Genomic DNA, 17222 nt, shown 5'->3' with positions numbered 1-17222 from the left:
TCATACCGGGCGACAGAGTAAAGAGTCAACACAGTTACATCTCTGATGCTGACGTCATTCCCATCACGTGGCCTTGGATTTCATTTTCTCAACCTTCTTCTCTCTACAGTTACAAGAGGCAAGACTTCTTTTAATCACGCTGCCTGGCTGTGAGAGAACAGACAAGAGTGTGACTTAACCAGGGAAGGGGGGAATATGTGAAGAGCAGGGCCTTTCCCAGTCCCCCAGTGGCCCCTCCACAGGCCTTCCCTCTATCCCCCAAACCTTCCCCACACCCTGGTCCTCTCCCCATCAGAAATGTCCCTACTAGGAGGGGAAGACAGAAGCCCTAAAAGGGCAGGGGTGCTGACTTGTCCAAGTGCTGGGCAGGCACCCTGGTTGCCCAGGGCAAAGTGGAAAAAAAAAAAAAAAAAAAGGACAAGCTTTAACGAGCTATGAAGTCTTTCTCCAAAACCCACAGCTGGGCTACACCCGACCCTGCCTGTTTCTTCTCCCCCGACCCTTCCCAATGTGAAGCTGTGTGAACAGTGGGTCCAAGGGCTCTGTCTCTGTCTCTGTCCAGGTGCTGATCACCACCGCATCTGCCCTCCCCAATGATGTGGAATCCTCACTGGTGTGTGCTGTCCACAGATTTGTGAACTCCTGGTACAGTAAAACACTTTCATGTCAAAAAAAAAAAAAAAAAGAGTGTGACTTGAGTTTTCAAAGAAGACTCTGACTGCCCTGTTCTCAGCAGTGCCCTCAGTGCTGGTGGATAAATGCTTCTTACCAATGGGAAACCCAACATGCCTTCCTTTGCACCGTAACTTGTTCACCTGATTGTTTCCAGGGAGATGAGGATGCTGCCCAGGGCATGGTTTTCTCAGCCATCTCTTGGTTGCCCCTCCTCTTCATATTAGAAGAGAGAAGAAAGGGAGGAAAGAAAGGGCCCATGTGCTCCTGATGGGTCAGATTCTTCTTGTCCTGGTCTGGTGTACTTTTCTCATTTGGAGGAGAACATGCCCTTCACACATGTCAGCCAGTAGGATGGTCAGACATTCACGGAGAATCTCCAAGCCCGGTGCTGAGGCTCAGATAGCCATGGATGCTGTCTACACCAGGTTTACAGTCTAGTCAGGAACACAGACATTAAACAAGTAGTAGTTACCAAGGTAATGGTATCTAGTATTACCAAGGTAATACTGTCTCAAAGTAGAGTGCCAGTTGCCATGAGAACGCACAATGAGGGAACGTATATCTGGTCAGGCAGGTGCTACCGTGAGGAAGTGAGCATTTAACTGGAGAAATGGGTGAACCCGAGCTAGTGAGACAAATGGAGCATGGAAGAGCCTTCCAGGCAGAAAGAAATACATGTGTAAAGAGCAAGGTGGAAAAGAGCGTATTTTAAAAGATTTTTTACCACCTTTGGAGGAAAACTCATTAGAGCTAACACGTAGTGAGCACCCACTGGGGATCAGACAAAATGCTAAGCATTGTACATAATTTCCTGAGATCCTCCTGAGACCGAGAGAGGTTTGTTTCCATGATGGTGGGACCCTGTTTGTCTTGTTCCCATTGATCCCACTGTATCCTCAATACCTAAGGCAGGCCCTGGTTAGGAGCAGACACTAAATATTTGTAGAATAGAGTCTACATTTTACAGATGAGGAAACTGAAACTCAGAGAGGTGAGGTTACCCAAATCTTACTGGTAGAGATGAGACTCCAGCCCAGGGTGCAGCGGAGAGCCTTCCCAGCAGCTGGCTGACAGCCCAGCTCTAAGGCAGTGGACTTGCTTTCTCCTCTTCTAGACACAGCAGAGCCACGTCGAGGCCTGGAGCAGTCCTGAGCTGGGCACCAGAGCACAGAACAGGTACACAGCACACAGCTCCAGGACAGCCCACCATGGGTCTGGTCAGCCTGATGGGCACACAGTCTGCCCTTGAGCTGGCACCCAATTGGGGCTTTACCCTAAATTCAGGGAGGAGCTGACATCTCTTAGTATACCCAAGCCTGGAGGTGTGTCTCTCCAGCTGGGAACCTATTAGCTGGCCAAACACTTAGGCCCAGAGTCCCATGAAACAGAAATCCAAAACTGAAAACTTGGAGGCATCCGTTGGTCCCAGATCAGACTCTGGGCTGGACATCAGTGGTGATGGATCAGCCTCAGATTTCACACTTTGGTGTTAAAGCCCAAGAGAACCTCCCAGGTCACCTTTGTACCTGTGCAACCTGAGGCCATTTCTCCTAGTAAGGGAAATGTAGCCAGAGCTGATGAAGGCCCTCCTGGGGATGCTCCTATCGCCCTGCCCTACATGGCTCCTCTTCACCGCACACCTGGCTCTCCTGATGGGGTGCTTGGCAGAGCAACACTTGAAAACCATCCCATCCTCCTTCACTGGCTATTATGCTTTAAGTTCTTCAGTGAATAAAAGACTTGTTCATATGTCATAAAAGTGAGTCATTTACAAAGCTAAAAAATAAATGTATGACATGCTCAGGCTCTTAAGAAAATTACTCATTATTAACCCTCATCAACACTTCCCACTCACTGAGCATCTTATATAGATCCAGATACTGGAGTTGGAAGGCATCCCAGGGAACACCTAAGCTCATCCTCTCATTAGCCTCTGTTAGACGGAGACCCTGAGCACACTGGAGTTCTCAGATCACACTGGAAACGGCAGCAGCAAGGGCCAATGCCGAATCCTAGAAGTCACAAGGACCCCATATTCTCTCCCACTATGAGCTGGCCTCTGGCATCCTCAGCATCTCCAAACTCCCGAGCCACAGCTCACCCCGAGAAGCTGATTTCCTGCAGCCCTTCCGGTCAGGAGCTCAGCTGGGGCCTCTGCTGATTCTCTGAGGCAGCACCCCAGCCATCTGGTTCATTTCCAGTCTCACAAAAAAAATTTTCTGTGGGCGCTCTTTTCTAAGCTGGAGGAGTTAGACTCACCACCAGAAAGAAAAAGGGAGGCGGGCCAGTTTCTTTCATCTTCTAGAAGAATATAGAAAGCAGCTAATGTGGGCTTCCCTGGTGGTGCAGTGGTTGGCAGTCCGCCTGCCGATGCAGGGGACATGGGTTCGTGCCCTGGTCTGGGAAGATCTCACATGCTGCGGAGCGGCTGGGCCCGTGAGCCGTGGCCGCTGAGCCTGTGCGTCGGGAGCCTGTGCTTCGCGATGGGAGAGGCCACAACAGTGAGAGGCCCGCGTACTGCAAAAAAAAAAAAAAAAAAAGCAGCTAATGTAATGGTGCGAAGTCACTTGGTAAGTCATCTTTTCTTCCTGAGCCAAGCTTGGTGAAAGAGGTGGAGTGTCATGTGAGAGCTGCAGTCCCACTGTGTGAAGGGCCTTGGAGGCGGCTGATCTGGGCAGCTCACAGTGGGTCTGACATGCTCCTTGTCTTGAAGGGCAGGCATTTTGAAAAAACCAAGGGGGAATGCCAAGTGAACCAGTGCTTCATGGAGTGGGTTCTTAGAGCTTGAGGTGAGGCTTTCTCCATGCTTAGTAGTGTGTGTTCAGCTAATAGGCAGAGCCAGGGAGGGACACACCATCGGCTTAGGGTGAGGAACACAGCTTCTTATCTGTAGCACAGCAGGAATTCAATAAGGGCAGCATCACCCGTCCCTCTTCCTCACTCTCCAAACGTCTACATCAGCAGAACGCATTTAGAACCAATTTAGCCTGAACTGTGATTGGTAGTCATTTTGCAAGTCTAAAATGTCTGCCAGCATCTCCCTATAATAAATCAAGACTCTCAGGGAGTTAAACTGGAACTGCAATTCTGTATAAAACACAAACCGACTGGGAGCCCCATTTGTACCTTGAAGCAAAAACCAAAATGTTGACAACTCTTTTTAACAGGCTTCTTCATCCATCGTCTCCCACAGGGTCTGAAATTCAGAATGGCACTCTGTTCTTCTAATGAGAGCACATGTGCTCATAGTTTAGGTTAGGACATTGAGATAAAAACTCTGCCGCCTCAAAAATAACCATGAAGTTTAAAATTACATTAGTCCTTTGGATGAAATTGTTATATTTATACTAAAGGGTGTTTAAAACTGTGTGTTTGTGTATATGTATGTAACTGCATGCATATCAATCTTTTCCCAGAATGCCTTGCACAGTCTAAAGGGCTGGATTAGATGTCGAAACCCTAGGCTGTTCTCACACCACCATCATTTGCTTGTCATATGACCTTGGCAGCGTGCACTATACAAAAAGCAGAAATTTGGTGGTACAGAGTCTCCAGTTCAAACCTGGGTCTGCCACATCCTAGCTATATAATCTAACATATAACCCAATATGTCATTTAACCATTCTGGACCAATTTCTTTTTTCTATAAGATGGAGATCGTACCTATCTTAACATGTTTTAAACATTCGTGATGTTACTATGACAAATGCTTTAGTAGTTCTCAGTAATGGTAACTACTGATGGTTCCTTTCAGAGTCTAGTTTTCTTACAAGTGAAATGGGGAAAGAAGCCTCACGTGCTTTGAGCCCAGTACTGCATTGACACAGGAAGGGTTATTATCAGGATGCAGGACGTAACTAAAATGAATGCACCTTGTTAGAGAAGGCACAGGACCTGCAGTTAGGGAGGAGGCCTGGGCGCTAGTCTTGGCGCTTCCACTAGGCTTTGCTTATAGACTATCTGTGCTCCTGAGAGCCAGACCAGAGAGTGGAAAGAGCACTAAACAGGGGGACATGCAGACTTAGGTGCCACCTCCCTCAGACAATGGGCTTGTGATCTCGGACAAGCCATCTAGGTTTTCCTCTTCAGAAAAGTCTCCATGGTTTCTTCCAGTTGGAAAGTTCCACAATTCTAGAATTACATTAGGAGATGAAGGGGGAAAATAAAAAGGATAGGAGGTGACTCTTTGGCTCAGGAGAAGGCAAACTAGGATAGATATGGAATAGGAGGAAGCGCTGGGCATAAAGGTGATAGGAGACCAGTGAGCTCTGAAAACCAGAGCATGATCTGTGAGCCTTCAAACACCCAGGTGGGTGAGAAGGGGTAAAGTGCTAATCTTGGGTGCTGTTTACCTAAACCTCTGAAGAAACGGCTTTGCAGACCTGTAGGTTAAATAGGATTCCTATCTGAACAGTCATGAGATGTTGAGAAAGTTATTTTTTCATTTGTTTTCTCATCTGTAAAATGGGAATAACACACCAAGTAAAACCTTGTTGGATGGATTGAGACAGCACGCATGAATAACCTGGGGGAGCACCTGGCCCGTAGCAGGAGGTAAATAATGTTATGTTGTAATGGATTTCCCCCGATATGACGTTTCTCCCGAGGTGACAGACTCCAAGCTGAAGCAGCAGGGATGAAATGATTAGATTTTTATCTTTCCTCAGTTTGAAACCATTAATGAGGCTTATGATGTATTGTTCTGCCCAGGTATCACAGGTCCAGCAAATTTCCCTCAGGCCTCTTAATGCAGACTGAATCAATGCTCCTTCACTGGGCTACTTCTTCAGAATTTCCCTTTTCACAGAGCAGTTGCCTGAGACTTGTTCAGACTATTATGAAAAGAGTGACAGAATGGCTCTTTTCTCCCCATAATGATTTGAGTAGTTTCTTTATAAAATACTATAGAGGCAATAAGACAAGCATGTGAATCCTAACCCAGTTCAAGGAAAGACTAGAAGGAAACTCTCTTCACACAAGTGGCGTTTGGTCCCCCCAGTGTTTAAACATTTGCCTGGGTACTAATTTACAAGGAGCACCAAATATTATTGGAATAATTGGTAATAGGTCAGGGCCAGTTAACGCGGGTTTTCACATGCCATTCATTAGGTTACCAGCCTAAGGAATGCAAATTGGTCCTACTTCCATTAAGCACAGTGAATAAGTCTGTTATTTGGATTTGAAAATTGTGACAGGAAACCACCTTGAAGGAAGGGAGAATCTTAATAACTGAAAGACATTTATTTTTTCAAATACATTCTGACTTTATTCAGCATGTTATATGCAATGGTCCAAATCGATTATTTCTCTTCTGATAAAGTTACCACAACCTGAGGTAACTGAGAAACCATCCTTTCCCTACTATAATCCCATTTGCCTCAGGTTCCTAAGGTTGCAAGCACACCTCGCCAGCTGACAATCACATTCCCCTGGACATTGTGATTTGAAAGACATTTATTTTTTATTTTTTTTAAATTTTTTTTTGATGTGGACCACTTTTTTAAAGTCTTTATTGAATTTGTTACAGTATTGCTTCTGTTTTATGTTTTGGTTTTTTGGCCGCGAGGCGTGTGGGATCTTAGCTCCCCGAACAGGGATCGAAACTGTACCCCATGCATTGGAAGCACCCCCTGCACTGGAAGGCGAAGTCTTAACCACTGGATTGCCAGGGCATTCCCCTTGAAAGACATCTATTTTGATGAGTACAAACTAAAACATCTCCCTTGATATGATGGGCATTTAATACTCTCAAAGTTGGGATTTAGTAAAGGGTGATTTGTGTAAGCTTGGAATATGTGGTTAGGACAATGCTAAACAGCCCAGTCAGAGAGAGAGAGACTGGAGGGTGTAGGGCCTGAGATCTAGGAAGGGCCAAAAGAGTAGGATGCTCTGAGGGGGAAAAAGAGAGGGGAGACCCAGCAGCTGAGAGGCCTGCTCATGAGGCCTGGGAAAAGAGACTGTCCACTGGGAGTGTTTGATAGAAATGCTATGAGGACCCCTACCTCCACCTGTCTCTCTGCTCAATCATCTTTAAGCTCTACCTTACTCTTGTGAGAGCTTTGCTTTTGGAGAAGGAAACAGACAGCTGACATAAAGGTTCATGATTTTTACTAATAGAAAACCAGTTTCCCCCATCTCTACCAAGTACATATTGAATGAATATTCAAAGCATGTTTAAAGGGGTGACAAATTGTTACCTGCCCAGGGCACCTGCATGTCTGGTCTGGTCCTGGTGCTGGGCACTGCATGGGGTTTTCTAAGTGCATCTCATTTGAGATGGAGTCACTGAGATTCAGTGAGGGCCACTGAATTCTCAAGATCTTACCTTGGCGGGGGGGTGCTGCATTTTATAAAGGCAGGGCAAGGAGAAACTGAATAAAAGGGGAGGAAATAGGAACCAGACGAACTTCTATTTGATTTCTTCTCATCTCAGCGGCAGAGGGAGGCAGAGAGTAAAAAACGATGTGCCTGAGCCCTAAATGAATAAACAACAGGCCTGTGTAAAAAGGCACACAAAATTTAAGGTACTTGTTGTAAGAAATAATTTGAAAAGCTTCTCAGCAGCACACAGAGAGTTCTATAGAATCATTGGTATTTAGGAGGCAAGACTTAGAACTCTTGTCTAAAGCATGATGAGACAACACAGGGTGAAGAGACTTGTATTTTCCAAGTCGAAAAATGACTGCATTTTTCGCATGTTGAAAAATGACTTTTTTTCTGATCCTTCGTTGGCATATTAGATACATATTCCTCTGTAAATATGGGGCTGAGTTCAAGGTCTGGCTTTGTGCTTTTGGATAAACTGCTTTCCTCTGGACTTCGGAGATGAGAGGGACACAGAAAACAAGCTAGGAACCTGGATTTCAGAGAATCCACTCATGTCAGAAACTCAAACATGAGCTGGAACTCCAGAGCATCAAACGGTGGCCTCAACAGCACCGACACAGCCTCTGTCTGCACAGCCAGGCCCCCTTCACAGCATGTTTGAAAAGTGATTTTGGAAAGTGGAGGTGAGTGCTGAACGTGGAGCCACCCTTGTCCCCATGCTCATGGGGGCAGGTGACTGCCCCGTGGCCTGTGAGCACAGGACCCAGTGCCCAAAGCACCTTGCAGTGATGCCTTAGGTCAGGCACTGGCTTTGTTCCCCCAACATATTCCCATTCCTGAGGCATTTAGGGTGAGGGAAAGCCTTGCCTGAGGTATGCATTTTCTGGGAAAAATAGGACCATCTGGTTTCCTTCATCATCTGGTTCAGTCTATAATGAGTTCTGTCCTCCAGCAGAGAAAAGTTCTTACTATCTGCTTTCTAATGTGTTCCTGAAACTGTGTATGTGGTTGAGAGAGTCTTCTATCCGAAAGTTCAAACTATTATGTGCCTAGTTTACTCGATAATTCAAGTGTTTTCTCCCTTTACTAAACCTTCACAACATTCCTTGTCTTGTAGTTTTTTACTTTTTATTTACCTGGTCCACTATTCAATGCTAGTGCGAAACTCACAGTAGGTGGAGAAACAGGAGCCGAGAGGGAGAGAGATGGGCTGGTTTGTGAACATCCATCCCCAAAGATGAACACTATTCGACAGATGGACTTACTAGGAGTGACAGATTCCACACCCTCAACACTCCCCCACAATGTATTCTAGGATGAAGTCAACAGTTTTCAGGGACTTGATAATTTGTGGCCATTGTAGCATACTTTGAAAACTCATACTACTGTTATGAGATTCATATGTAAATCTAAAATACATCATTTGGTGAACAATATAACAGTACAACTGCACAGGAAACCCTGGGAAGAGGAGGGAATCACTTCTGGAACTTGGGCACTGATACGTGTATACAGGTAAAATTAGTCCAGTCAACTTCTTCCAACACTGAATCTGTTTTTATTTGCCATTTATTATAAAAATTGAATCTTTATTTTACACAAAAGTTATTTTAAAAACAGTAAAGTTTACCAAAACCTACTGAAGCTCAGGCAGAGGGATTTACCACCAAAATGCAGATTTACATGGTAAACCTGAGGGCCAAAATCATTCAACTCAAAACAATCTCACATTTTCTAGGAATCCATTATCAGAAGTGAAAACCAATTACGTACATGTTTCAGAATATGTGACAAAGACAAAAAAACAAATGCTAGCCTTCACTGTGAAGCTAACCAAAGAAAATGTCTCTACTCAGGATTGGCCCATTATTTTGCTGAGAGTGAAACATTTGAAGAGTTTTTAAAATATTTAAGCATAAATATTTAGGTTTATATACAACACATATATACACAAACACATCCATTCTAATTCTATGCCCCTTTGTATTTTTTAAATTGCACCATCTCTGTTAGAGATAATATATAACATGCAGGAGGCATTCCTAATTGTTTTTCTCAGCAGTAGTGTACTATACAAGTCAAATGCAAAATTTAAATATGAATTAATTTCAACCAGAAGCCAGCTCAACTCAGTACTTTGGCTCATATGTTCCATGTTAATGCTTTAGGGTTGATGAAATTGTTCATATAAAAAAAAAAAAAAGGTTGAAGAGAATGTAGTCAATTACCAAAGGTACTTAGTAGATAGTTCCCAGTGGATGTAGAAGTGATGGACCAGAAACAGGAAGAAACCAATTAAATAGGACTGCAGTTTTTTCACCGCTTCAGCTTTCATATCCAGCTGAAGATAAGAAATAATTATATCCAGGGCATTTTGCAACAGTTACTAGTTTAGGCCATTTCATGTATATAATGTCTTCATAATTCAAACCAGGATGCAAAATAACTCCTCCCCTCTCCCACCAGCCTTCGTCTTGTTTCCAGAAAGAAACAAACACAGATTCTGATGCAATATACAGTTCCTGAAAACAAAGTGGATTTACAGTTATATTCTCATGCTGTTGGTACAGATGAGGGATCACTGGATCAGCTCTAAAGACTGCAGGGATGGGTCAAGTAGAACTATTCAATTAGGCGTAATTATAGGCTCTGGCTTCCCCCCAAATAAATACATGCTCAAGTATTATCGCAAGTTCTCTAGCACAAATATATTTTGTTACTATATAAATTTAAGGAGATGGGTGAGTGGAGAGGGAAAACAAAATACCTTATGTGGATGGGACAATGTTAAGAGAAAGTGACGATGGAAAGAACACTTGATTGAAAATACAAGGAAATAAAGCTATAAATCCACAGAATAATTGTTTGATTATTTTAATGGTTTCTGAACCCATCAATATTATGCAATACTTTAATTCAACATACAAAATTTGAATCATGAGACACCTGCAGAACAGAAACAAATATTTTCACTATCAAACAATAATGTTATGCAGATAACTCACTGCAGCTCACCACAGCACACACATTGGAGCTTTGCCACAACGAGACCCTGAGGATCTCTATTTACCCTGTTTAACACAAACATTTGCTAAGTGACAGTGAAACATGGTGATATCAGAGGAAAAATGAAGACTGAGGATGAAGAATGAAAACACCGAATCTATGTGCCACACAGATATACCCTGATGTATGTTAGTGAAGGAACACTACACCTTACAAGGAATGCTCAAAACCACTTAGGTCGCTGACCAAGTCTGAGCATTTAGTTTTCTTTTAACATTACAACTAAGAGAATAGAATACTCCATGATTACAAGTAAGGAATAAAAAAGAATTAATATACTAGCATTAACCTACAACCTCTTACAACTCTGGAAAAATATTAAACATATCCAAAACTAATAAATTACATTTTGTATACATGGGGCGTGTGTGTGTCTGTGTGTATGTGCAAGCTCATCATTGTGTATCTGTGTGTATGTAAATAAAATGAACCAATGCTAGCATAAGCCTTCAACTTTGTTCTGAATAACATCCATATTTATTTTTTGGAAAATGCACTACACATTCTTGGAAATCAAGTATCAACTAAAGTCTTAAAATTATAATTGAATAAACTTCATTTTCTTCATTTAAAATCCTCTTCCAAATTGAAGATCTGCTCCAACATTGCAGTAAAGGTGGCATCAAACACCACAGTTTTGTGTGTTAAGTGGTGGTCTCAGAGTTCATGGCATCAGTGTTACATCATTTCAAAAGTTACCTAAACAATGGAGTGTAGGATTGAAATAAAAAAGTAAACCTAAAAACTAGGGCATCAAGAACAACAGAGTTTGCATTAGTAACCAAACCCTAGTGTTTGGAAAGAAGCTTACAAAACTCATTATTGATTCTGATAGTAACTTGCTTCCAGAAATTTAGAAGGGTGATAAGGAAGGTTTGGCTAGTGACTTCTGCAGGTGAACAGAACTGGTGACTAGCTGGGAGGAGTTGTAGTTTGTCAGGGGAATAGTAGCAAATCTGAAATTTGTTTTAAAAACTCTTCCTTATAGAAGGGGGTAAGATTTTTCATACACATTATGGCTAATTATATGGCCCAAAACATTTAAACATATTTCCATGTATCATATTCATGTTCCAAACATAAGATAATCCTATCCAACACTGGAATCCGTACACATGACAATTCTATTGTGCAACAGGGATGTGAAACATTAAAATGACAAAGAACTCAATATTAAAAAGATTGAAAATAACATAAAACCCTAAATATAGTCAGAATCTGTTTTCTGAAATCCTACAAGAAAGTTTCATCAGTTACGCCTGGCTCCCTGAGAACTTGAGTGTTCTGACTAAAGGCAAGTTTTGGTAAGAATTGCATTTTTACACTGTTCTTTCTCATTCAGAATAAACAATAATGTTTTAGGCAGCTTTTGGTGTTTTATATTTTTTATAGCTATTACTCAAATTTCATTTGATGTGAACAATTCTTTTCTCTGAATGTTAGTCCAGGGGTGTGTGGCAGGTGAGGGAAGCTACATTTTGCCATAACTTAGACTCACTTTCATCTTTCTGGAAGGGACAAAGCAAGAAAAAAAAATACCATACAACACAATTCCATGTTTACAGTACTCTTTACCCATAGTGTTTTCCAGTTTTGTCTAGGTGCAGTTAATAGATTACTTCATAGTTACATCCAAAATAAGATGGCATCACAATGCCTAGACCCTTTAGAGAAAAACACATTGAAAATGTACATTTCCCCAAAATGAGTCAGTCGATTTTGTCATTTTACAATATGCATGATAATAAAAAGCCAAACACAAAGCTCTTTATAAAAAAGAGCAAAATGTATTCCAGAAAAGTTAGACAAAGGCATGAGATGAATTTCAGTTAACCAGATCTATTTCTTTGTGAGCTTTGAGAACTCATTTTAAGCACTGAATTTTAAGCAGAGTGTTTTACATTATAATCCTATCTAGAGATCATGCAGATGGAGAAGAAAGTATTTTGCTTAACTCTTACTTAATTTCTACAGAATGCTTTAAAATCAGTTTTAAAGATCCAAATCTGCACCTCTCCCCTCCATCACAGTTTTTGAAGTAATTAAGAATTGTACCCGTACAATAGCACAGCACTAGGGAAGAGAGAGGTAGATGATGTGGCCATCCTCTTACAAGGAAACCCCCCAAATATTTTAGGGCATGAAACACAAGGCTTTTGTTATCCAAAAGTAATTAGTTGCAGAGTACAAAAACATTTTGGAACAGAATGTGCACAAATATGAGAATCATAAGCAGCTAAAACCAAGTATATTAATAGTAAATTCTTAAAGAAAAGGATGTGTTCTCTGTACCTTACAAAAATTATTCTCACAGATTTTGAATCCAAGATAATACAATAAAAATATTTGTATGTTTTACATTTAATATAAAAATCATTAGCAAATAAAAAAGGCTTTGATGATATATAAGAAAAATTTGAGTATACATTAATTTTTAGGATGCCCCGAGGGTGACATGTCCTAAGTACCCTGCTCCTGTTCTATGCAAAGGCCAAAGGCAGGCACTTTCTCAGGGTTCATCATTGTTGTTAAGAGAAAATCAGATGGAGGAGGACTCAAAACAAGCTGGGACAGGAAGTAAAAATTAAGCCAGAAGGAATTCTGCCTAGCACAGTGTACCCTGCCTAAAAATATTAAGACCATAAATCAAAGACAGTGCTCAGTGTACATCAAGGGAATTTATGTTGATGAGTTTATGGTCTAGGTGATAAATATCAAAACAGGAAGTCAGTTAAAACAAGTATGCAAATAAGTAATACCTAATCTTCAAAAGATACAAACTGCAATGTAGAGATTCAATAATTTCATGTCCCCATTCCACCCTCCAAGTGTACTTCTTATATTTCCATAAGTTAAAGATCAATTATTCACAAAACTTTAGTTCAGTGTTAATACTTTTTACCTGTTTAATTTAGGGATAGACACTGAGTTGCTTTAATAAGACATTTGGTTATAGTTAGTCATAATTATCCATTGTTCATCTTTATAACTTAGGAAAATTGAGTTCTCAGATAAAGCCCTGGAGTGTACTTTTAAAAATTATTTTCCTCTTTAGGTCAACATTTATCTAAGCATGTCTGCAAACGTTCTGTTACAGGGGGAGGAAGAGTATTGAGCAAATTCTCCTCGACAATCAGACAGCTCCGTTTGAGGGACTGACATCCTTCCAGTTCAGGAGGAAGTGTTTCCAGGTAATTACCAATGAGCTCCAGATGAGTAAGGTTTGACAGCTCACCCACGTGAGGGGACAAGCTCATCAGGCTATTTTTCCCCAAAAGTAAACACTGCAGCTTTTTGCACTGAAACAGCCCATCTGGTAGCATCTCAATCTGGAAAGGGAAAAAAAGAAGCCAGTAAAACTGTTTTTTGATGGCCTACCATAATACATCTATTTATCTATACCCCTACCTTTTCCCAAAAACATTTCTAACATTTTACAGAGGTACATATAACAATGATGATACACTTGAAGTAGATGGGAAAGATAAAGGAAAAGTACGGTCGTCCTGACATGGAGTCAGGATTGAGGCTACCATGAACTTCTATAAACCCCTGCTGTATATGGGTGGGCAACAGATTTGGCTCTGAACATTCTAACAAGCAACTCTCAATTCTCAAAGGAAACCTAATCGGTTACATACTCTTTGTCCCTGAGATAAAAAAAAACCAGTGGGCTTCCCTGGTGGTGCAGTGGTTGAGAATCTGCCTGCCAATGCAGGGGACACGGGTTTGAGCCCTGGTCTGGGAAGATCCCACATGCCGCAGAGCAACTAGCCCCGTGAGCCACAACTACTGAGCCTGCGCGTCTGGAGCCTGTGCTCCGCAACAAGAGAGGCCGCGACAGTGAAAGGCCTGCGCACCACGATGAAGAGTGGCCCCCACTTGCAACAACTAGAGAAAGCCCTCGCACAGAAACGAAGACCCAACACAGCAAAAATAAATTAATAAATTAATAAACTCCTATCCCCAACATCTAAAAAAAAAAAAACAAAAAACAAACCAGTGACTGAGGAGAAGCCTAATTATTCTTGAGTCCTAGTTAGAAATCAGGGATCTCAAGAGTCCTCATAATAAGTTTACTGTGTGGGATAATGAGCTATACCCTCAAAAACATCCCGAGAACAGACACAAGGCTATTTTTTAGGGTTTCACAGTAGAGACTGAAAACTTTATTCTGTTAAAAAAAAAAGTTGACAGGAGTAGAGACAAGAAGATATGACAATCTATACAATCTATACAGGATATGACAATCTATACAATCTATACAGGATATGACAATCTATAGATATAGATATACAATCTATATACAATAGATATATACACAATCTATAGATATACAATCCATGCAAGATAGGACAATCTATACATGCACATTTCATTCCCCTCTACATACTCACTCACGAGTATTTATTCTTCTTCTTGCTCTCTGAGAGTTTCGATTAAGTCTTACGACACAGAGAAATCATTTAAAATACAATAAATAGCCTGCAACTGGGTCAACTGCTACAATTGCTCAACTGAACTGCTCCCCTATTTGGTGGGAAGGTTGCATCTGAGTTTCTAAGGGAGCCACAGTGTGTATATGAAATAGGGTTTATTGGGGAAAGACACCCAGAGAAGGGCTGAGCACACTCAATGTCCTCAGCTCTCATCCTGCCACTGAGGGGCAAGTGCGCTCCAGGAAGAGCTGGATTGCATGCACCCCACCCTGTAACATTCCCCATATTTATACAGGCCTGGACCAGGCATCTTTGCAACTATGAAACAATGAGGCTCCTTTGTTCCGGAAGTGGCTTTGTTAGAAACAGGGATGAAAGGGGCGCTCCAGATTTCAATCTGCTCCTCTGATGGGCTAGTGTAGCCCCACTGAGCCAGTTCTCTGCTGGAACTTGTGGGGCCTTCCAGAACTGTCTCTTCAAAAGGGTAAACGTTCCCTATACAGCATAAAAAATTGGTCAAATTGCATTCAAAAATGCTCATTATGTTGGAAATTGCCTTCTCCTCCATCAACCACATATACTCTCAGTACTGGCTATCCTTGAAAATAAATCTAATGATCACTGTTGCTAAGTCAGCCATGCATTATAGCTCATCATTCTACACCAAAATACTAGGTATAAGCAAAGGAAAATATCTACCCTTTTATTTCATTCCTTCTTAAGAATGCAGATGCAAAACCACAGATATGTCAATTTCAGTATAGAGATATGACAGAGAGATGAGAGACAGAAGAAATGTAACCTCCTTCTGATTAGAGATTATCTGCAGCTCAAAAGTAGTGTCAGTGACGTACAAGTAGAGGGAATGATCAGTCCTGTGCAGTGTGCTCAGGGTTGAGAGTGCCTGCTGGTGCAAAAGGAGTGACTTAGGCAAAGAGGCTGGGAAGAGGGAAGACTTGGCTCACCTGTATTCAGTGAATGCCTGCTGGGAGCCTCGTTTTGTGCCAGGTTCCCAGCTAGGTGTTGGGGATAAAGTACTGAGCAAGACAGATGGGTCTTTAAGATCCATGCAGGGTCTCTCACCCTTGGCATTGTTGACATTTGGGGTGGGATAATTCTTTTTGTGGGGCTGTCCTGTGCATTGTGCAATGCTTAGCAGCATCCCTGGCCTCTACCTACTAGATGCCAGTGCCACTCCCCTCTCTAGTTGTGACGACTAAAAATGTCTCTAGACTAATGTCTTCCGCAGGGTAAAATTGCCCCCATTTGAGAAGCACTGGTCTAAAGGGGGAGTGAAATATGAAACAATTATAGAAATCATTAGTCTACAACGGCTGCTAGGAAGAAGAGTGCCTTAACCAGGGCTGCATCAAGGAATCCCAATCTCCCTTCCTCATTCAGCTTCCAGGCCCCGGAAGGTGCCTTGCTTGATTGCACTGATTTCCTATTGAGTGAAGACCCTAAAGCCATTGTCCTCATTCTCCTTCTGTCTGGCTGTCAACACTACCATGTCTCACCCATCTTCTTTCATCTCTCTGAATTTGTGATTTTAGCTTCTTCTCAGCCCCCAGAGTACAGGCAAGGGATTTCGCCAGGCAATGAGAGCGAGCCTCTGGGGTTGGTCCCTCAGTTGTGCCGTAAAAGTGAGTTAAGGACTGTGGTTAGCGGCACACTTCCTGAGCGGTAAGTATCCGTCTCAGGGGCTTTCTCCCAGCATCATCACGCAGCTCAAGCACAGGGCTTTAACTCATGTAATGGAATTCAATTTTGCTAAAGGAGGCTGGGGAGCTGTGTTAGAGACTCAAGACTTTCTTTCAAGTCAGCAGTTTTATCTTGAAAAATCGACTTACAAATTTTGCCTGAGCCAATAACTTAAAAAAATATTTAGATAGCATTTATTTATACTGAATTCATTTAGCATGCTCTTTCTTAAACCATATAATACATGAGCCAGAAAGGAAAAAATTTCCCCAGTGGACCACTGATTTCTTCTCAAAAATCAAAAGAAATGTTTACAGACGATCAGATGATAAACTATATAAACAGAATGGTTTTACAGAATAAACTGTATTACATATATTTAATAAACTATGAAATAAACTGAAAAAAAAACTCACTATGGTTACATTATCCCTCTATATCCTAGAATTTTCTGGCAACCAAATACTTTTAACAAAATGTATTGAAGCCCCCAGAACATCCAAGGAAGGATGGTTCTCATCCTATATTCATGGCTGACATTGATAATTAAATATTCCACTGTTTCTCAGAGGCTGGGACCTCATTTCAGGATTCTCTTCAGTGTCAGATTTCCTATTTTTCTGGCCATTGACACATGCTATCTCAGAACATGTCAACCTGAATCTATAAAATCCAATCATTTCAAGAAGCAAAGCTGAATATTTTGATATCTAAGTGGTAATATCAAAACCAACAAGGAGCACTGCCACATAAATGATCTGCAGAAGGAATTTCTACATTATTCACCTTCTGGCTAAAGTCGTTGAGTTGCATTAAATGCAGAAATGGAAGACCTAGGTGTAAATTGGAGTGGTTTTTAAGATTTGAGGGAGGTTATTAAATCTTCCCCCTTTCCTGTGCTTCTCCATCACATCCAACACCATCATAATCCAATTATACTTTGGCACTGGATAGAGGTGGATGCTGCCTCTTCCTCTCCCATCATCTACACACACCACTGCTTCCCGTGGAACA

At 41.7% G+C, this 17222-nt stretch overlaps 1 protein-coding gene across 3 annotated transcripts in view; it reads right to left on the bottom strand.

The window, feature by feature from the left end:
* Nucleotides 1–9897: 9897 nt before the first annotated feature.
* LRRC8B (leucine rich repeat containing 8 VRAC subunit B) overlaps nt 9898–17222 on the bottom strand; it is a 74352-nt gene continuing 67027 nt past the window's right edge. For 2 of the 3 annotated variants that reach the window (XM_082615691.1, XM_082615692.1), the window contains exon 5: nt 9898–13397. In XM_082615691.1, coding sequence (XP_082471817.1) covers nt 13125–13397 — 273 coding nt within the window. In that variant the 3' untranslated portion in view covers nt 9898–13124. The remainder of the gene's footprint in view (nt 13398–17222) is intronic. The other variant, XR_014293540.1, reaches the window with a different exon arrangement.

This window comes from Mesoplodon mirus (genome assembly GCF_964341445.2).
Source record: "Mesoplodon mirus genome assembly, chromosome: 3".
Taxonomy (NCBI): domain Eukaryota; kingdom Metazoa; phylum Chordata; class Mammalia; order Artiodactyla; family Ziphiidae; genus Mesoplodon; species Mesoplodon mirus.
Note: the sequence above shows the minus strand (reverse complement) of the source record. Positions and strands in the feature narration are given on the sequence as shown.